The 22308-nt window shown below is 32.6% G+C and overlaps 1 protein-coding gene across 16 annotated transcripts; it reads left to right on the top strand.

The window, feature by feature from the left end:
• The first annotated feature begins 18470 nt into the window (after window positions 1-18470).
• Window positions 18471-21999, top strand: LOC110894691. 16 transcript variants are annotated; one of them, XR_002566603.2, is made up of 8 exons: window positions 18472-19082; window positions 19414-19498; window positions 19558-19627; window positions 19892-19930; window positions 20006-20142; window positions 20243-20291; window positions 20651-20691; window positions 20994-21322. XR_002566603.2 is itself a non-coding variant. In XM_022141917.2 (5 exons), exons 2-5 carry the CDS (start codon window positions 19427-19429, stop codon window positions 21054-21056), a joined length of 315 nt encoding a protein of 104 aa, XP_021997609.1. In that variant the 5' UTR covers window positions 18472-19082; window positions 19414-19426; the 3' UTR covers window positions 21057-21322. The 16 variants fall into 16 exon arrangements, 1 of the variants encoding a protein (XP_021997609.1); XR_002566602.2 differs by lacking the exon at window positions 19892-19930 and adding an exon at window positions 21595-21995 and having other exon boundaries at window positions 19414-19627; window positions 20994-21060; XR_002566608.2 differs by lacking the exon at window positions 19892-19930 and having other exon boundaries at window positions 20017-20142.
• Window positions 22000-22308: the final 309 nt, after the last annotated feature.

Below are 22308 nucleotides of genomic sequence, written 5' to 3'. Positions count from 1 at the left end.
CTATTAGTGGGAAATCAGATGATCCCATTAAGTTGGGTGATGGTTTAATGTACCAAGAATTGACGAATAGAGTTGACAAGCTTGATACATATGTTGCAGAAATCAAAGACATGCTGCAACAGTTGTTGAAAGCACAAAAGGTACCACCTACTGCTGCACCAACTTCAGCAGATGCTCCTTCATCTGCTCCCACTCCAAATGAGTTGTGGAGTTTGTTTCAACCTCTGCTACACCACCAAAGAGAATTAGCTGGTCAGCAACATGAGATACAAGTTCAAAAGATCAGAAATCTCATGGAAGCAAGGTTTAAAGACACCCAGGCAGATATCAAGGCAATCAAGGCCCATTTACTAAACACCACTGGCACTGCTCCTCCCTCTATTATCTTTGTGGACAACCTACCACCAGCTGATGCCAAAAAGGGGGAGAAAATGAAGCAGTTGACAAAGAAGGGATATGAAGATGGATTGTACATTGCACCAGACAATTCAAGTATGCTTGCAGACATCCCTTTGCCAGATGGTTTCAAAAAGATTGATGTAACCACAAATGCCATTGCTGATGCAAAAGCAAGGGTAAAAAGGGATATGGGGGCAAAGGATTAAGCAAGGTTTGAACAGGAGAAGAGAGTTTTTATGGAAATGAATGAGCAGGGTATTTCAGAACCAAAGGATGAAGAAAATCCTAAGGTAAAAAAAAGCAGCCCACTAGACATCAATCTCCCAAACCAATAGATGTTAAAACTCCTGTTGTATCAACAACTGTTGGTACTTCAGTGGTTTCAACAGCTGTTACCCAAACAACTGCCACCACTTCAACACACACTACAACTACTGCTCCCAGTTCAACCATTGCCTCATCAAAAACATCATCACCACCAAAAATCACCTCACCACCAAATACAACTTCATCACCACCATCATCTCCTGCTAAAAAGCAGAAGACTTCAGATGACACATCATCTGTTGTAATGACAACAGTGGTTGAAACACCAGTTGTTCCAACAACTATTGCTCCCACTTTAACCACTGCCTCACCAAAAACATCATCACCACCAAAAATCACCTCACCACCAAAAACAACTTTATCACCATCATCATCTCCTGCTAAAAATCAGAAGACTTCAGATGACACATCATCTGTTGTAATGACAACAGTGGTTGAAACACCAGTTGTTCCAACAACTGTTAGTCAGCAACCTTCGACTCAAATCACTACCACTCAATCCATCAAAACACCACCAACCTCTCCTGAACCCAAAAGGAGAAGGGTAACCTATGTTGTCCTAGAAGATGACACTTCACCACTACAAACAACCACACAATTACTGCCAATTGTACCTATTCCAAACCATGTTCCTCTTTCTTCAGCTCAAGTTCAAAAACCAAACACTGCCATCACTCCTGCAGGTGCTCGGTACTCTTTAGAGCTTATAGCAGTTAGAGAGGAGATTAAATCCTTCTACACTGAAGATGACCCTGCTAAAAGGAGTTTCCCATCTCTTGAAGGATATCCTAGGCCAAACAACATTGAAGAATATATGAGGTTAAAAGCTCAACAAGCAGAGGATATCTCTAAAAGGAATTCACATGGTAAATCTGATAAGGAAATACAAAGATACTATCAATACCTGCTAACTCAAGTCAGAACATTGGAGCAGTTTGCAAAAAATCTTTGTCAGCAACTATCAGAAAAAGTAGATGAAACCTTGAGAAAAGATTATCTTGATAACATCATGGCTTACAAAACGTATAAAGGAGAAAGGTACATGTACAAAGAATGGACCATTAGTGAGCTTGAAAGTGAAGCGGCCAGAATTCAAGATATGATCAAAAACAAGGTGAAGCAGACTCCTCCTATCTGGGCAAAGTTTAAGAAAAATGTACCAGAAGGGACTCTGCAGCTGAAGAGGATGAAAGAAGAGCTGATTACAGCTGCTTTTGGGTCAAGGAATCAAGTGTCAAGATGGAAAGAGGATAAAGTGTTTGCATCTTACAAAAGGCTAGAAGAACTAAGGAAGAAAAATCCTAATATTCCACAAAAGCCTGATTATCCTGAAGCGGTGGTTTCAGCTGAGCCACAAAAGCAATAATTCAGGAGATCCACTGCTCCACCTGCTGCCATCCTTTACCAAAGAAGAAATCAAAACGAGATGGATAAAATAACAGCAGCAGATAAAGAAGCAGAGGATTACCTTGTGAAAGTAGGGGTTAAACGGATTATTGAAAAAACACTTGAATCTTGAAATAAATTAAATCATTCGGTTCTATTTTAAAATGTGTGTTGAAAGCATTTCCCCTGTTTGATTTTGTGAAAAGTTTATTTCCATTTTAATTCCGCTGCATTACTTGTTCATCTTCTTAATTCTTAAAGAAAAACACAATAAAAAAGAAACTCAGATCCTAACAACCTCTAATATGGGTTCATGATCTAATCCGGTGATTTGAGGACATTGTTGTTGAATCGAATGAGATGGTTGATGTAATGTGGTCGTATTAATAACAAATACTAATTAATATAACTAAGTTTCCGGAGCCTGGGAAGCAATCCCGGGTAACACGTTTATTAACTTTGTTAAATATCCTTTATATTTACTTATAGTTGTCTTCTAGCTATAATAGATAACATGTTTTTGTACAATATCTATACACATATCTATATGTTCTGTCAATATATGTTATGCATGGTTTTCTAAGAAACGACCCGTGTTTGCACACGGGTCTTACCGCTAGTCTACTATAATAAAAGAAACCAAGTTTGGGACACATGTCACTCAAAGAGGGCCTTTGATTAAATGGGTAGTTGATGCGGGTATAACTCCTGACCCATGAACAACTTTCGGATCCTATTATAACCCGTACCCACACCCTTTTTCCCATCATATCCTCTTTCCCTTCTCATCTTTTATGTACCCTAATAAAACCTTTGGCAAAACTCTACCAGTAACCAAACGAATGTTATGCACCCAAATCCTGACGCTACCAATAACCAAACGAATGTTATGCACCCAAATCTTGTGGCGATTTTCACTTCATTGCCTCCGTATTCCGCTGCCGTTTAACGCCATTCTGCGCCGCCTATACGCATCGCCACCGTCACCGCAACCACAAATGGGTAAAGCTGCAAACAACGCCCCCAAATCTTCACTATTTATTGCTAAAGATGATGCATATCTTCAATCAGTCATCCCTAAACGAATCCAGATGTTTGAATCCATCAAAACTGAACAAATTGCACATTTTAAGTCAATTTCCGGTGACCCCATTAAGTAAGTTTTGATTTTGACGTTGTTTGACCGTTTTACTCTTGCAAGCATTATATATTTTTGCTATTTCCGGTGACCCCATTAAGTAAGTTTCGATTTTGATGTTGTTTGATTTTCTTTTTTATTATTTAGCTGGGTTTTTTTTTTGTTTGTTTTTAAATCAGCAAGCTGTAGCTATTAATTTTAACTAACATGTAACAATTTTTATTACTCAGGACCTGCAAGGTGTTATCATCAGATCAAGAACAAGCCCTATCCAAAATCTCGCTATTGCCGTGGTGTTTCTGATCCTAAAGTTAGGATCTATGCCATCAAAAGATTTTCATGAATTAGTGTCTTAATGTTTGTTATGTTGTTGCAGGGGATTCACCAAGTTCAGCCGTACTGATTATTTGTAGTGGAAATTTGAAAATCGTATCATCTCTGATGGTGTTAACGCTAAACCTTTTAGTGACTTTAGTGTTCTGCTTAGTTGAGGCTTGAAAAACCATCTTAACTGATCATCGAATTGCTTACATCAATAACATTTTTTTGTTTCATTGGAATCTTAACTACCAGGTTAGGTGACACATTTTTCTATTGAATTAACTAATTAGATAATGTATTCAAGTTTCATATGGGTTATGTGTAACAGAAGGAATAAAACTGATAATATATTCATGTATCATAAGGTCATGTGTAACAGAATGAATAAAACTAAAGGAGCAAAGTGTTAAATAAATATCTTTTTGTTGATTAATTTTATTATAAGAATAGCATTCAATAATAGACTTTCGTTGTTCTATTAAATAATAATAATATTAAAAACTAATATTAAAAATTAATATTAATAATAATATATATTATTTGTATTAATTTCTCGATATCTCTTGATCATTAATAAAAGAAATCAATATCTCTTGATCATTAATAAAAGTTGTCAGTTTTATGAAATTCTAGATAAATCGGTTTTTAATTTAAAAATTCTAGATAAAATCAGTTTTATCTAAAGTTATTATAAAATTCTAGATAAAATCAGTTTTATCTAAAGTTATTATATTCATGATAACTCAAAAAAAAAACATTATCTATTTATACATCTTTACCTTATAAATAGTAGACTTAATCATTCTAAACAATCAGAGCTCATTCTAAACAATCAGAGATGGAAGGGAGAAGTCTAATCTATTTGAATGATATTGATGGCAAAACAACAACTTTTTGATAAAGGTAAAAGTACTTAGGCTTTGGAGAAAACCAAATCCCAAAAAGGTTGGTGAGATATGGGCTATTGAGATGGTGCTCATGGATGAAAAGGTACATCTTTAACGACTTTAATTAGTTGATACGTATTTACTTAAGGATTTTTCAAGTTTTTTTTTTAACATACATATTTTTCATTATAATGTCAGGGGACGAAAGTGCAAGCCACTGTATGGAGTAATAACTTTAAAAGACATGAAAAATGTTAGAAGAAAATGAATGTTATACAGTTTTTAAACCCCGAGTTGATGAAAGTAATCCAAAGTTTAAACATTTTGACACCAAATATGTGCTGACCTTCAATTTTGAAACAACTATTAGAAAGTGTAACAACTTCATAGGCCCAACATATGGTTTTGAGTTGTCGTCATTTAAGGCTATTAAAGATGGTGGAGTTTCTTCAAAATTTCGAATCGGTTCGTTTCCTAAACTAACCAAAGTAATAATATACCCGTTATAATCAAGTTTTATTATTATAACCTTTTTTCTTTCATTGTAGACTTTATTGGTTATGTCGAGAAATGGTTTCCAAGGGAGGATACAACAACACGACATGGAAAAACGTCCTACAAGATGGACTTAATTTTGAGAGATTTGGAGTTTGTTTTTCTTTTAAATATCGTTTTTCTATTAACTTTTTTATACTTTATTGCTTCTTATTTGTTAAATTAATAACAAATTCAGGGGTATTGCTTTAACGTTGACATTGTGGGAGGAATATTGTGATCAGATGCAAGAGTACATCTCAAAAAATAAGGCAGAAGTACATGTTGTACTTATCGTACAATTTGGTAGCATCACTGACTACAAAGGTTTGTTAATTTTTTGTAGATTTAACTTTTTATATTTAGTTAATATACTGACTTACTATATGTTTCACCTTAGGCAACATCAATGTCTCAAACGCTTTCAATATCACTAAGTTGTTCATCAATGAACGCAATGAAAAGATTATTAATTTTAGAAGAAGGTAAAATCCACATGCTTTGTGATAACATATATATTTCCATAATGTAAGTATTGTTGATTACGCAATCTTTTACATCTTTAACAGTTACATTGCAAAAAATTCTGCTGCAACACCATCGGTTAATCGTCTTATTGGTCAGTCCAGGGTAACATCTAACGAAGCAGAGTTCCTGCAGAATAATTTTTTTAGCACTATTAGTCGGATTAGTGAAATTACCAAGGTTTGTTCAATCTATAACTTATGACTCATAACAAATATTGACTTTGCCAATACTCATATCCTAATTAAACGTTAAACCTTACATATTTACATACAGTTTTGCAGGTTATGCATGTTATTGTTGTTGGTACGGTGACAGCTGTAAACAAAGACAACGAATGGTAATATCTAGGTTGTGAAAGGTGTAATCGCAAGGCTTCCCCAAGTTTGATATTCCCAGAAGACGACGATGATGGAAGTGATGATGTTGATATGAAAGAAGTTTTAATATGTACTAATAAGGATTGCAAAAAAGATGTTGTACCGGCGGTTTACATGTATTTAATCAACATATACTATTATCATATATATCGTACTATTCAACTACATTAACATATACATTTACTTGATATTGTAATGATTTTGAAAAAAAAATTGGGTTTTTAGGTACAAACTTTCACTACGAGTAGAGGATTGTACAGGAACCGTATATCCAACTCTATTTTACCGTGACACAGTAAAACTTTTGGGTTTATCTGCCAAACAAATGGTTGACAAATATCTAAAGGTAATTTGATTTTCTTTATACCTGGTCAATGCTATTGTTTTTCAAATACTATTCCAATCTTTTAATATTGCTCGAATGTTTGTATTGTTCTCAAATTCTAGCAGTCTTCTGGTGGTGATAAAGTTACACTTGTTGAATTCGATTCCTTCGTCGACAAAAAGTATGCATTTAAAATTCGTGTTGGAACGTATAATGTGGACAAGAAGGTTGATGGATTTTCTATCTACAAGTTAGTGGATGATCCAGAAGAAGTTTGATGTTCCGGTATGTAGTTAAAATTTACTTTCACGCCTCTTAAAATTGTTATAACCAAAAGTTAAACGTATTTCAAAACTATTTATCCTGAAATGTATAAAAGGTTAATTATTCTATTATTATTTTTTATTGAAGTGTATAAAAGGTAAATTATTTTATTATTATTTATTATTTTTATATTTTATTGAAGTAAATCACAATCGAACATCTATTTTTTTTCATATAATTTATTTGAAGAGATGTTTTCCAACGAATAATGCATCCATCCTTATCAATTCTAAAACAATATACATAAATGTATAAAAGGTTAATTATTTTATTATTAGTTTTTATTGAAGTGTATAAAAGGTAAATTATTTTATTCTTATTTATTATTTTTATATTTTATTGAAGTAAGTCACAATAAATGTAACTACAGAACTAGACGATTTATGGGAATCAATCCATAGTATATATGTATTACTTTTAATTAATAGTTTCTTCTGTATGTATTTCATTAAAGAAATAAAACAAAATTTAATTTGTTACGAAAAACTGCTACACCATTCATCTTGAAGTTGTTATAATCAATAGTTAAACGTGACAGGTTGAAAAAAATAGCTCAATGAATCTCCCCCCCCCCCAACTACTTCGTCGTCACAAAGTGATGCAACATCGCTACCCAACAATAACGAGATTATGAAGAGTAATGTTGATCTGAAACGCATCTTGGAAGATTGTTATGATCTACAAAATTCGTCTTCATTTACTCCAACAAAAAGTCGAAAAAGTCAACCAACAGATGATGTCAAGGCTCAATCAAAAGACAAACTCTTGATTCCCAAAATTGAAAAGTAGTTTGCCTGCTTTCAACTTCAAAACAATAACACTTTTTCCAAAGGTTCTTATGCTTTTATTTACAACCAAAACTAGGGAATTTTATGTTGGTTCTTTTTTATGGTATACTTAAAGTGGGTGTCCCAGTAATGTTGTTGCGTAACATTGATCAACAAAATGGTTTATGCAACGGTACTAGATTACAGATTACTAAACTTGCAAAACGTGTTATTGAAGCTGAAATTATATCTGGAGGAAACATCGGTACGAAAACATATATTCCATGAATTACTTGAATACCATCTAACAAAAAAATTCCAGTCAAGTTTCAACAACGTCAATTTCCATTATCAGTATGTTTCGCAATGACAATAAACAAAAGTCAAGGACAATCTCTATCGAGTGTTGGATTGTATTTGAAATATCCCGTTTTCACACATGGCCAACTTTATGTCGCATTGTCAAGAGTAAAAAGCAGAGCTGGTGTGAAGTTACTTATATTAGATAAGGATGGAAATGTTACAAGTAAGACAACAAATGTGGTGTACAAGGAGATTTTTAATGAAATCTGAATTATATTTTGTACTTTTAAACTATCCTATATATTGTTAACTATATTTTTTTTAAATAAACAATATAAAACCACCCCTCATTTGTTAAACCGCGTGTACACGCGGGTTCTAACCTAGTATAACTATAATTAAATCATCTCTGATAACTTATAAAATTTAACTGTTTTAAAAATATAAAATCACAGTCTTGTTTAATTTTTTTTTGGTGAACATCCAGATATAAATTTTAGAGTAAATTGCCAAAATCGTCCCTTAGGTTGGGGCATGTTTGCCATTTTTATCCAAAACAAATTTTTTGTACAATATAATCCCTGAGGTTTGGACATTTTTGCCATTTTCATCCATACATCTAATTTGCTTTATTTCTTCTATCAAATATTTGGATGAAAATGGCAAAAAAATCCCAAATCTCAGGGATAAGAAGTTAGACGTTTGGATGAAATGACAAAATATCTCAAAAGCGAACGACTATATTGTACAAAAAAAATTGTTTTGGATGAAAATGGAAAACACACCCAAACCTCATGGACGGTTTTGGCAATTTACTCTAAATTTTATAAAAAAAATGATATATATTTTTAATTGTTTTTTATCGAAAATTATCTTATTTGCCACAAGTCAACATTCTAACATTCAATAAGTTTGTTAGATTTTTTTGATAAAATTTATTTTCTAAAAACCTAATATTATCTAATTTAAAAGGTAACGAGAAAAAATATTTCAAATTCAAATATTTGGGGCGCATCAACTTGAAATCACAAATTCATATTCAAATCACTTGCTAACCCAAATTCCAATACTGAATTTGGTCAACCTTTGGTTTTTAGAATACGATTCGAATAATAAACATCATTAGATGCTAAACTTTAATAGTAACCATTAGATGGTTAGAAACTTAGCGTTTTTAATAACTAAATACAAATATGCCTTAAGTAAGAGTTCAAAGAAATGGTTAGTAGTTAGATTCTTAACGATTATCTTTAAAATTGTGTTTATCAAAAATCTAAAAATATATTAGTTAAGTTTAAAGAATAGGTATTTAACCTCTTGAACCTAGATTATGTGTGGCGGTGGTAGTGGTGCCACGCCCTCATTCAAATAAAGTCTTCTCATTGGCTAATCAATGGGGTGCACACAAAGTTTTGCGCCTTCCTCTTGTGTTCGTTGCCACACTCACGAAAGTGCCCTTGGTGCCCCTCTTTGGAGCCCACGATATGGTGTTTGACGCCTGTTAGGCTGATGTGGCTGGTTTGGTCAGTTTCAAGAACCGGATTAATTAATAAATATGTTAAATAATTTTAAAAAATGACAAGGAAAAATAATCTATACTTTCTATAAAAGGGCAAATGAGCATGACATATGAAAAGCTGATAGCAATCATAGAGGCTGTCCAACAATGTCTTTCTTATGTCATTATTGCTTCATAAATCTTAATATAAAATCACTTTAAAATACACTTAATCTATACAAATTTCAAAGCTCTGTCCACATTCAAAATTCAAAACCTCTGCCACATTCAAAATTCAAAATTCTGGCTCCGCATATATAACATACATCAATCAGGATCCACATTCAAAATTCAAACCACACTTTCAATCCATCTCTCTCTAAAATCCAGTCTAGAGCTCCCATGGGAGTATCTTCCCTGAATCTTCTGAGGATTTTGTTTCGATGAAGTACAGGTAATCATCCCCCACGTTACAAGTACAAAATCCACATTTTCGTGTGTATATATAACATTTCATCAATTATCTTTTATAGTTTTGCGAAAACCGAAACCCTAATTCCCAAATCGAACACAATTCTCGCATATTCTCCGGTAAATTCATCATCTCTGCTGTATTAATCGTCATTCAAGAGCATTCCGTTAATAGATACGTTCATCATTCTTATACGTATTTGATTCGATTATATAATCAATTGTTTATGTAATCATGTTATTGTTCGATCAGGATGATGAAACAACGGAACCGCACGAACATTGATACGCCAGTTGTTGATACGCTGTGAAGTCGGCCGTATTTCTTGCCGGAAGTTTGCCAACCCCCTTGCTGCATTTGAGGTATTTTGTTCATCTACAGATGGATTAATGTTTTATTTTACCAGACTAGCAACCAATTTGGAAAATTTGATCATCAAAGAGGGGCCGGATACGGTATAAAAACATATATATTAAAAAAATCATTGATGGTTGTTATGGATGACATTGTATGCTTTGTGGATTACAGATTGTTGCATTTATTGCAGAGCCTGTAATGGGAGCAGGAGGTGCGATACCTCCACCCAGGGCGAAGCTAAACGACCGAAGTTTGAGAACATGGAGGTGGTGGCGGTTATGATAATAATGATAGCAAGGGTTTCAGTTCTGGTCCTGCAAGTTCAATTTGTTGCTTGAATATTATATTGCTTTATACTGTGATTGTGATTTTAGGGTTTGTGATTGTGGTAAGTAGTTTGGTGATAATTTGTGAGTGAGAATATATTTGTTAGAGAAGCTTTTAAATGTTTTATTAGATCGACTTGGTGAAAATTTGTTAGTGATTTGAAGGTGATTCGAATGTTTTTATTTGGACTAAAATGAGCTGGTGAGGATGTTTGCTAAAACAGTGTTTGGTGGTTTGAAACCACTGTTGGGTTAAAATGGTGGTTTGAAACCACTGTTAGGTTAAAACAGTGTTTGTGGAGAAAACAGATGTTTGAAACCACTATTGGGTTAAAACAGTGTTTTGTAGAGAAAACAGTGGTTGCTTTTTTTGCAAACGGTGGTTTGACTTTGGTCAAACAGACTTTTGAACCACTAAAAGAGTGGAGGTGGTTCAGAAAACCCTAGATTCGGAGGTGGAGGCGGTTCAGAAAACCCTAGATTCGAGCATCGTTGGTTCATTACCGTATATATGAGGTTAATAATTTACTTTTTCGATTTCTGTACATGAATTCAATCATAATTCGATTTTAATTTTGTATCGTTCTGTTTCGATTTCAGTGATTCCTTTGTTTTTTTGTTGATGTAATAATTGTTGATGTAATCAATGCTTAAGTGAACTTAGATTCAGTTAGTGTTCTTTTAACTTAACTAATTTGTGTCTGGTTAAAGAGCATTGCGTAATTATCGATGCTATCAGTGTTTTAGTAGGTTTAGATATAGGTTAAGTGGTTCAGATTTGGTGTTTGCTGATATGGATTTGAGAGATTTTAGTGAAAATTGATGACTACTAAAATTAGAGAATCATCTGATATCATATTCTTAACAATTTTGTAAGGATTTGTCTTGAAAAGTTGATCCATCTCATTATGTTAAAAGAAAGAATCTGAACAAGCAGGTGAACAAACATGATAGGAATAAAACTCATTGATGATCAAAGGACAGGAAGGCAACTCCATTGGTTGGATTAATGGACAGGAAGGCTAGTTGTCACCCGAATTGATGATCAAAGATACTTGATTTTATCTCGAGTCATATATATATCAAGGTAACATATTTTAAACGGGTGATTGGCTAAAAATTGATTTAATAATAATGATTTAGTGATTTGCTATTTTGCTTACAACTGATTTGGTGTTTTGCTCACAACTAGGTATTAGATGTCAGAGGTGAGTTGTGGATAATAGAAATGGCTAACGTACATGTAAGAATGATTCCCTTGGGTTATGCAGAATTTGATGTGACTTGTGATCACTTCGAGTCTTTTGAAAGGTAGATCTAGCAGCCACGACGGGGGTTGTGAATTGTGGTTGTATCAAATCAGAACTATTAATGTTTTCGACATCGATCAACAGGTTAATATTGTCAACATCGATCAACAGGTTAATATTAAGTTGTTGTTTTATTAATCTAATCTCATCTTGTGTTTCAGAGGCAGATTTCGCTTTCAGTGTTGTGTGATATTTGGTACATGGTTTCGCGCTCTTAGTTTCATGTAAAGTTTTCGAAATTTGAAACAACTAACTGTTTGATTCTAAGATGTTGAAAATATGTTTTTAGGCCTGATTAATCTATCCTATACTATTTCTTAATTCAACTTCTGTAAAGAGGCAATCACACTACTTGGGTTCATATCTTTCATTTCAAGATTTTGAAGTTTAAAATATTGGGTTACTTATAGTAGTGTATAGCCTTATTTATTCCATGATGATCATGAGCTGATATACATGTAACTAAATGAGTTTGAACTGTTGATATGAGTTGTGACCACTGCTAAATGTTAATACTTTTTAAGAATAGGGTGCTACAGTTGAGGGCAGAGAAGACAACTTTGTCATACGAATCAAATCTCGGCTTATTTTGAGATGCCATTGCCACACTCCAGAACGGTATGTGGTTTTGAATTTAACGAGCCTCAAAAGGTAATTTGGATTTTTTATTAATTTTCTTTGTTATTTCTGGCATATATCTTTGCACTTTGCGCCATATATGTTCTCTTATCTTCCCCCAGATTTATATGATTTCACAGAATGCCTGCAGAAAGTTGTGATGATAACTTAGAATTTATAGTACTGGCTGGAAAAAATAGAGTACGAGACACGTGAATGGCTTTCCCTTCACATGGCAATCGAAATGCGTGCAGCCATGGCGGTTCCAATCTCTATCCTTGATTGTTTCCATATATGAGCCTTTTTGTTCTTTCGGTATGTTTTCTGCTGATGTGTTGTCTACTGAATTTTACTTAGTATTTGCTTGATTTTGTATTTTTTTTTTTATTTAGGATCTTTCAAATAGCCAACTCATTGGGCGGTGTAACAATTCAAAATGGACCACTATAAGACGGCACAATTGTGGTCTACGGAACATCGTATACAGAAGCTACGAAGGAAAATTGAAGGCAATATATAAAAATCGAATATGGTCTCCTTCAGTAAAAGCCCAGGTTAGTGCTTTGAGTTTTTTCCCCAACTTCTTAATTGATTCAGAAATTAGGGTTAAAGAGTTTTTTTTTTTTTTTTGGTTATTTCTATCACTTACCAATTTTGTTCTATTCAATTCGTTTGATTTCAGAAAACAATAACACCTTGATTTTTTTGTATTATTCTGGATCATAATATGTTTGTATCTACAGGGTTGGTGGGATTTTTTAATACCCTTGTAGTGGAGAACATTGCTAACTTTATAAATCGACTCATGAGCAAGCTTAGGCTTCAACATAAGTAAGCCTAATATGAATTTGACCAGTCATTTTGGTTACTTGGCATTGACTAATCATTTTGGTAATATTAGTGATAAATGGTGCATGCCTTATTTGATTTACAAATAGGGATTAAAAACTTAGAAGAAGTCAATCGGATTGCTTAAACGTAATGGTATAATGGTCATATTATAAATTGAACTTATTGAAATAGGTAAATATAGAATATTAAGTATTTTAAGTGGGCATATTTAATATAGTTTCTTTTTTTGTTCGGTAAATATGATAAATATGATATTATACAAGTTTCAAGGGTAAATATTCATTTTTAATGTTTTCAAATTATATTTGTTCTAAATTTTTCTGTGTTTTTCAGGGAAAATTCGTTCTTCATACCATACATTTCAAAGCATGAACCGTAGATTGATCGTAACTTGATGGAATTGAAGACACTAGGCAGAAATGCATTTGTTTTGTACCAGCAAAGAGCATAAAGTTATGGTCAAACAAGAATATTCAATGTTCTCCAATACATTGTTTAACAATCGACCCCTAGACCCCACCAGGTACTAAATTCCACCTCAGGTATTTAAATTTCCAGATAGCCACAATTCACTAATGTTGATTGTGACAATAGTTATATTCTGTCACACCCCTTTCTAAGGCGGAAGCACGAGGTGTGATCCTGAAAGGTTCTCATTACATACGAATGGTAAACATACTACATGATCATAAAACAAACTCCACTTGCCATTCAAAGTTTAACATCCCAAAATAAAGTTAAGTTTAGCGTTTACAACATAACATAAGATAATTGTTTGAAAAGTTTACAACTTCATTTCAAAAACAAATATCAAGGTTTTGTTCATTATATCTCCGCAGAGGACAGGAGATAACGAACAAATCCTGTAAAAGTGGCATGGAGCATCGACACAAAATGACTTGAAACATAAACAACCATCTTGAACAAGGAGACCGCGCATACATCCATCTAGTTACCTGAAATACACGTAAGTTTTGGAAAATCGTCAACATAAGTTGGTGTGAATTCATGCAGTTTTGTGTAAAACATTTAAGTATTCGCTGTAAGAATCAGGGTATGTAATTGTACTTGAAAAAATATCCTGTAAATATAAGGAAATCGAGATCGCTAATGGTTTGCAAGGCCATTAACATGTGTAACGACATAGGAAGCATCCAAACCATAGGCATTTTACTTGTCGATTCACGACTAGAGATACAAAAGCACTCTCGGTAAAAATGTGGCCAAGAGTGTGGCTGCCTGAAACCCATTAGATCTAACCTTTTGTTCCACGGTCTAAGTATTACGTTGATTAATGGTGCTTATGACACCCTATTCGTGACATGATCTATAGTATCATTCCTTAGTTTTGTTTCTACATACCACAGTACGTGTATTTTCCCCAAGTTTAGAAAATAAGAAAATGTTTAAAAGTGGGGACATAAACTCACAGTTTTGCGTAACTCCGCGTCGTAAACGTTCACCGGCTGTGTCGTGTAGGCGTCGCAACCTATAATTGTTCTATGTACGTTAGTCACTAGACTTGTATCACAAGTACAAGTCACCATCTTAAGTTTATGTATTTGTCTTTTGTATGTTCAACTCTTGTGAGGGTCGTGCCCTTGTTTGTCGGGTCTTGCCCGTTCGTCGTGTCCTTGCACTTTGAATTTGTATTGTTTATTTGTAAATATATATTTTACTTCCCAAAAATATATATTGGTTTATGTAGTCTTTGCCAAAATAATAAGTGTTAAAAATAAACTATATTTTTAACTTGTCCAAATATGTTACTTATATTATTTTCCAAAAAATGAATATAAGTATTTTGTTAAATAATATTCTCAATATTATTTTTGTGCAAGTATACTTAGGAAAGTATACTTGTATTTTTACGTAAATACTTGTGTATTTCACATTATTTGCCAAATATCAATACTTTGATCCTTATTACTTTCCGGAATTATATTTCTTAAAAATAATATATTTTTAACACTTGTGTTGGAATATATATATATATATATATATTGTCATGATTGTAAAATATATATATTTATTTTTGTCTTACACCCGATTTTTGTATAATTTCCATTACTTGGTGTTAGTTATATATTTGTCCAAATATATATATTTATGTCCAAAAACTATCCAAAGTCCATAGGTTTGAGGAATATATTTATATAAATATATTTTCTTGTATTTGTCCATATACTCTTCTAGTGAGGAATTTTGTATATTTGTATACCTAAGTATCCTTATGTATTTGTAGTGGAAAGTTAAAATGAGAAAAAAAAATTAAGAATAAAAAGAATAAAGGCTACAAAAGGTAATTTGAACAAATCATTTAATGAGTCTATTATCTATTGTTGCTTTTAAAATTAATGAACTCTAATAATTTAATGAGCCTATCTTATAAAATAGTTGTGCACCTTACACAATAAAAATAATCCTGCACATGATCTTACATTTTCAATGTTTCCTACACCATTAAAACAATATTTTGGTATAGGATACAGAATGTGTAGGACTCAAACACTTTTAAATAATTTTGCGACACATAATAAAATACGTGTAGGACACAAAACACTTTTAAATAATTTTGTCACTTCTAATAAAATTTGTGTAGGAGCCAATACATTAATGATGGTGAAGGAGGAATTTATGGTTGCATTAATAAGACTTGAGTAACTCTTTAAAATATTTATTAATATTCTACATCAAAATGTCTATATTACCCTTAGTAATTAAAGCATTAATTAAAAGTGGACAAAAATGATATCTTGATTCACAACCATTGATCAAAAAAAAATATAAGGTCTAGATTAATCCATATTATTTTCTTTTTTTAAGAAGATTTTTCTCAAATGAATTTCCCCTTGTATTTGTATGTGTATTTTGGTATTTATACTCCTTGGGGGTATTTAGTATATGTTTCAAGTTCCTAATACACTACTACATATAATACACATAATATACACTTAGCACAAAATTCGGTGGTCACTAAATATATATATTTTTCCTAAAAATATACATACTTAATATTAATTTTAACTCAAAGAAATCATTATTTCTTAACTTGAAAGTTTATACAAAGATTAGGAAACCTTGATAAATATTTTTAGGTGAATTTTTAGGAAATAAGTTTCACCAAAACTTATATTTTTCTAAGTGTATAAAATTTTGACATAGTTTCCCCTAAAAATGGAGGTTTCCCATGTTTTCAAAACATGTGTTTATTTTCTTTTCATCACAAAAAAAAACAATTTCCAACAATTTTCACAAGTAACATACACTAATTACTTCATGTAAAACATTATGATGAACTTGATTTTTGCTAAAAATGTGTAGTCTTTTAGATCTACACTTTACATATAATGATCTTTCAAATTCAAGTGTTCTTGTAAATTTTAAACAAACTTTTTATGAAACTTTAATTTACTAACCAAACCATCCATGAGTTTTAAGGTTTCAAAGTCTTGAAAATCATGTTCTAACATGATTCTTATGCTTATTAAAAAGATCTTTATGTTTAAAACCATGTTTCATCATGGATCTTTCAAGATCCTTACTTATCATACTTGAAACTTTCATAAACAAGCTTCTTGATGATCCTTTAACAAACTTTGTTCTGCATAATATTTTGGTGTTAAAATGCTATTTTTTATTGTTTTTCTGCTGAATTCTGCAGAATTCAGCATTTAAGGTGAGTTTCGGGTGTCTTTTAGTGGGTATTTTAGTTTCCGGAAAGTGTATATGTTAACCCTTGTATCAACACTTGGGTTTTAATTTGTTTTTGATGTCGGACCTACTCCTAGGCCCTAAATCTATTGTCTGACTGCTTTCTGAGGAAGTGCTGACACAGCGTGTCTTACTGGTGAGTTTAGTAGTATTTCTGACGCAACGCTCAATGTAATGCACAATGCAATATTTGAAGTATAAAACATGCATGAATTCATATGTAAGGCAAGTAATCACACGATGTTGACGTTTAAGCACATAATTGCAGTTAATAAATAATAAATAAATAGTACGGAAATTACCGGTTTTGTGCCAGTTGTCAAATATTCGATGATGGTGTGCTCATAATTATAGGGGTATTCATGATCTGGTTCGATCGTTTTTTACAGAAACCTTATGTGGAATCGCTAATAACGATTTCGAAGAACGACAAACTAAACCGATCGGTTTAGCTGGACCTGCTGATTTTAGCGGTTTGGCAGTTTGAACTGACTCTTTTATTTTTTTTAAATCCGCCAGTTTCTATTAAATTATTTTTAAATAATACATACACATAACTACATACATAACAACCAATTCGTTTACACAACCAATTCCAAGTTCCAAAATGCCACTGTCAAAACTGAACTGAAAAAATCTTAAATAAGTTGAACCAGTCAACTTGCTTTAGCGAATTGTGGTTCAATCGGCTTCACCGACTTGTGACCCATCCTATTCATAAATATTATATTATGGCTCATTTTTCCAATGTTGACCATAAAATGTCAAGTTTGTTAATAGTTCTAAAGAAAAAGAGGTAAGTTATGTTGCTAATTAAATGACTTGAAATTGCAGCGGTGGAGCTTGACCCGTGGTCACTAAACAGGAGACCAATGAACCACCATCTCCTGTGAAGGAGGTTTTGCTGGAAGAACCCCTTAAGGTGTACAAACACACTTGATCTAGGAAAAGTAGTGTTGCAATGATTCGGTGATATGGTTTTATATATTTGTATTTCTTGCTTTAAACATGTCTTTATTCCATTCCATCATGTTTGTTTGTAGCATGAATATGATGTCATTTTTCATAAAATGAAAATTACATCATCTAAAAACTATCGATTACATGAAAGAGAATGGTTTAATTATCATATTATATATCATTTAAACACTTGAAAAAGTTGAAAGAAACAAACAGAATTTGGGGAGTTTCATCAATACTACAACCTTCTTAATCAGGTAGTTATTAGTTATGTGTAAAGATAAAATGTCTTGCTGATTCAAGGTCTATGTTAATGATTCGTTCTCTTTCTAGCTGAAATGTATTTTGATGAAACCAGTTTAATTTAGTGTTTAGTTTGTCAGTTTAATTTAATTTTTTCATTTCATTGTATTTTAATGATGACCCCCGACGGTAAGATCATCTCGCTTAATGACAAAGGCTTATACTTCATCGCCAAAATAAAACTCAATATCGAGTCTAAAGAACGTATTATGTTTGAGCAGCAGGAAGTGGTGCTCAGCAAAATTGTTCTTGAGGAGACCAATACCCTTATTTGTATCTTCATTATTGTCAGTAGGTTGAATTTGGGTATAAAAGACGTCATATTTAGAGTTTGGGCTTGGGGTTTAACGCTCGGAAGTAATGCGATTAGAGTAACAAGGGTTTAAAAGTTGTCCCAGTTTTGGTACTTTTTTTCTAGGGCTTTTTAATTATGTGTATAAGTCGATGGAATCGCTACTAAGACATTTGTTTGCATCAGCCTTGTTTTGGTACCTTAAAAAATTATAGTCATTCGTCGTTTAATAAAATGTGGTATGTAAATTTTCCAAAAACCACTCGTGTTTGCACACGGGTATCACTACTAGTCTATTATCTATTATATATAATAAACAAAAAAAATTGGGACACTTGGCACAATATTAGGGCTTCCTAGATGTGGTTTTGGCGGGAAACTGAATGGGTATTCTTTTCACATATAATGAAGCCCTATTTTCTATCCGGATCCGCTAATTCGGATCCGTATATATATGTTATAAAAAAAATTAATATTTCCAATCTTCATTTGCTGTCCGCCTCCAACCATCCAATTTCAAACCCTAATTTCTCATCGAGAACAACAATCAATCCCAAAAATGTTGCGACACGCTGCTAAGAGAATCACAAGGTCAGGATTAGCCCCGACACGGTGGTCTGCACCGGCGGCGGACCTGTTTTATCATGAGAGGGTTGTGGACCACTACAATAATCCCCGTAATGTTGGTGCGTTTGACAAGAACTAGGGTTAGAATTAACGTCGCCGCCACTGTCTCTACCACATCCGCTGAAGCAGAACCCTAGGTATGTTTTTATGTGTAAACGAGTAATAAGTAGGTGCTTTTGATCTATGTGTGTAAATTTTATCTGGTATAGCTTCTGAAACGGATTATCTGGTATAAATCTGATGAATGAGTTTATCTAATTTTAATTCAATTTTGAAAGTTATTTCTTCAGTGGGTTTTGTGATATTAGATCTCTGTTATACGTTTATTATTTGTTCTATATAACAGTTATATCATTCGATTTTTGTGATATTAGATCTATGTTATACGTTTATTTTATCGTTAAATTAACAATCTCAAATTCTATTTTCATATGTGTTGATGTTCTAAATTGAGGGTTTTTGGTGCAGAGTTTGGTAGCAAATGAAGAGTTTTCTCCAAAGGCTTGAGGATGTACTAATTAATAATCATACGTTCGGAAGAGTTGATGTGCAGGTTTTTTTTTCTTTTTCACTTTGCCTTTATTCCATCCATTGATTTCATTGTAATTTCAGTTCAAAGATGAAAAGAAACTGTAGCGAAACAGAGTGATGGTTCCTCAAGCCCTTTAGATTTTTGAATCAGGTTCGTATTTGGGTTTCAAAAATTGCTGAGTTTATATCTTATTCGATGCGTTCTATCAAGTAAATATCTTATTTACCATGATTTCTTGAATTCAATATGGTTTTTGATTAATGTTGTGATTATGGGTCTTAATTAAAGCGCATTTGATATTTCTATACCATGTTTAAATCAGTGAAAGTGTTTATTTTTTAATCAAATCTTATAGTCCAGTAATTCAGGTCTCGTTATAATTATTATTGTGTTTTTGCTTTTGCTTTCACAAAGAGGCTAGGTTTCATAGCAATAATGAGGCTAAATTGAATGGTAGGTTTCTCGATTCCCCTAATTTGAAACTTCTCTGAGGACTATTAGAATTTAGGATTTGTGTTTATGTTGTAGGTTGGCTGCAGGAGCAGGCCTCCATTGTTTCAAAAAGAGAATGGAGCTCAATGGGAAGTCGCCCTCTTTGTGCTGGTGGTGGAATGTGGACTATGACTTTTCCTAAGTCAAAATCAGACAAATATTGGGCTTACATGGTACTAATTTGAGTATCTTGATCAAAATCTTATTTGGTTGAGGTCTTTTTTTTATTTTTATAATATAATCTGGTTATATATGATGTTATTTGGAGATCAGTTTGATCATGGAGATGAGATATGCGAGGCAGTCGTTATGTGAGGCCAAGGTAGGAAAAAATTATGTTGGATTAATATATGCTGATGCATCAATTACAAATAGTATACTTAGTATAGTATATTTATTAGGTGTTTTCTTGCATCCAAATGTTATATTAGGTTGTATATAGTACATCATATGGGTTTGAAGTCATAAAATAATTTTATAAAATTTATATCTCCTAGGACTGGTTACAGTTAATAACATTGTCTACACTTCAACATAACAAAAGAGGCATTTGCCAGGTTAATAGGTCTAAGGTTTTATGCCCCTAACAAAACTTCCTAAAAGCTTCGGTTAGTTTGATATAAAAGTTAATTGCATTCACCAAAAAAATGCTAAATTGTTCATTCATTCTCGTGGATGCAGATTGCTGCAAATAATTAAAAGAAGTCAATAAAGGATGAAAGGTAATTGATTTGTATAAATAATATAGTTATATAAAAAAGGTATTGACTGGGCTTACACACATTCGCTCCTTTACGCTCTCCCCCTTTTTGGAAAGGCTTTAAAACCGCCATTTAATTTAACTTGTGGTCTATTTATGTAGTATTTGTACTTGTAGCAAAGGCTGATATTTGGTAAACTAATGAAAAGCATGCTCCCAGGGAACATATATACCAAGAATTTTAGTTTTTTTTTGTGTTATGAATTTATGAAGGTTTTTGCTTATATATAAAATTGTATATTAATATATTCTTTGTTTTTTCAGTTTCCATTACGCTATGAAGACCTTGACTACCAATGCCAACTACATAGTAGACAGCAAGAATAAACATGTAAGCGTATTTATAATTAATTTCTCATTAACATAATTTTACGACAAGATTTGAAAGGGGTGCTACTGAGGTAGTCCGATCTCTTACTACATTGAGGTAAAAACTCTTGAGATAAAAAGTAAAAACTATGATTGTAGTTATAGTGTGTTGTATATGGGTGTAAAAAGTTGAGCTAAGTTAAAAGCGTAAGTCACTTGAATCTCCCTACAAGGTTCAAATTTTATTTTTGAATGATATCTGGCTAAGAAAGAAGTTATCCATATTTGTGTGAAAAAGAAGTTATCCATATTTGTGTGAAAATTTTAACAAATTTGTTTTGTACTCATGCTATGGTAGTTTATGTTTTTTTTTCAAATATATATTAGATTTAAACTATGATTGAAATTTTCTAGATGAAGTTGAAGTTCTGAACACATTTATTATGAGAATGTTCAACATTTTAGTTATTTTCAAGGAACTGGTTTCGAATGTCAGCTTTACATTACATGGCCTATAATCATATTATGAACACTATACTTCTTTTCATTTTTTTAGGAGGCATTGATTTTGATTGTTGATCTTTCTTGGATTTTGTGTAATACTTAAACATGGAGGTTCAATTAGAGTAAACTATGGTCAAACTGCTGGTGAGTCATCTTGCACCCAGACCGGTCAATGAGAAATCGTAACTACCAGTATTAATGTTCACTAATGTTCACAACTGGTAGTTATTTGTTTGGTTTAAGTATTTCAACATTTTTGTCATAAAATTTAATGAAATAATATCTTACATTTTAATAAAAATACAAGTTTTTTAACTGATAAAATTAAACTATCCGGGAAGCAGTCCCGGGTGATAACCTAGTTAATTATAAACCAACAAACGTTGATGGAAGAAACTGCTATTTTGGTCCCTGAGGTTTGGTCACTTTTGCCACTTTAGTCCAAAACTCAAACCTTTTGCATCTAGATCCCTGTGGTTTCAGTTTTATTGCTATTTTGGTCCAAAAATGAAATCAAGTCATATTTGTCTTATAAAATCCTGCAATTTTGTCATTTTCCTTAGGGGCAAATCAGGTTATATTTGTCTTATAAAATAGAGTAAACTGCCATTTTGGTCCCTGTGGTTTGGGCACGTTTGCCATTTTAGTCCAAATCTCAAACTTTTTACATCTGGGTCCCTATGGTTTGCATTTTGTTGCCATTTTAGTCCAAAATTCAAAAACCTCATTTTTTGACTATTGCAACCTCCTATTTTGTCTTTTAGTT

This window comes from Helianthus annuus, chromosome 12, assembly GCF_002127325.2.
Source record: "Helianthus annuus cultivar XRQ/B chromosome 12, HanXRQr2.0-SUNRISE, whole genome shotgun sequence".
Lineage (NCBI taxonomy): Eukaryota > Viridiplantae > Streptophyta > Magnoliopsida > Asterales > Asteraceae > Helianthus > Helianthus annuus.
The sequence above is the reverse complement of the archived record's forward strand: the minus strand, read 5'-3'. Positions and strand labels throughout refer to the sequence as shown.

Coding starts and splice junctions, on each gene's coding strand:
- LOC110894691 (XM_022141917.2), top strand. CDS start 19,427: ATGAAGAGTTTTCTCCAAAGGCTTGAGGATGTACTAATTAATAATCAT. Junction 20,143..20,237: donor ACAAATATTGGGCTTACATG/GTACTAATTTGA, acceptor TGTTATTTGGAG/ATCAGTTTGATCATGGAGAT. Junction 20,292..20,993: donor AGTCGTTATGTGAGGCCAAG/GTAGGAAAAAAT, acceptor TTGTTTTTTCAG/TTTCCATTACGCTATGAAGA.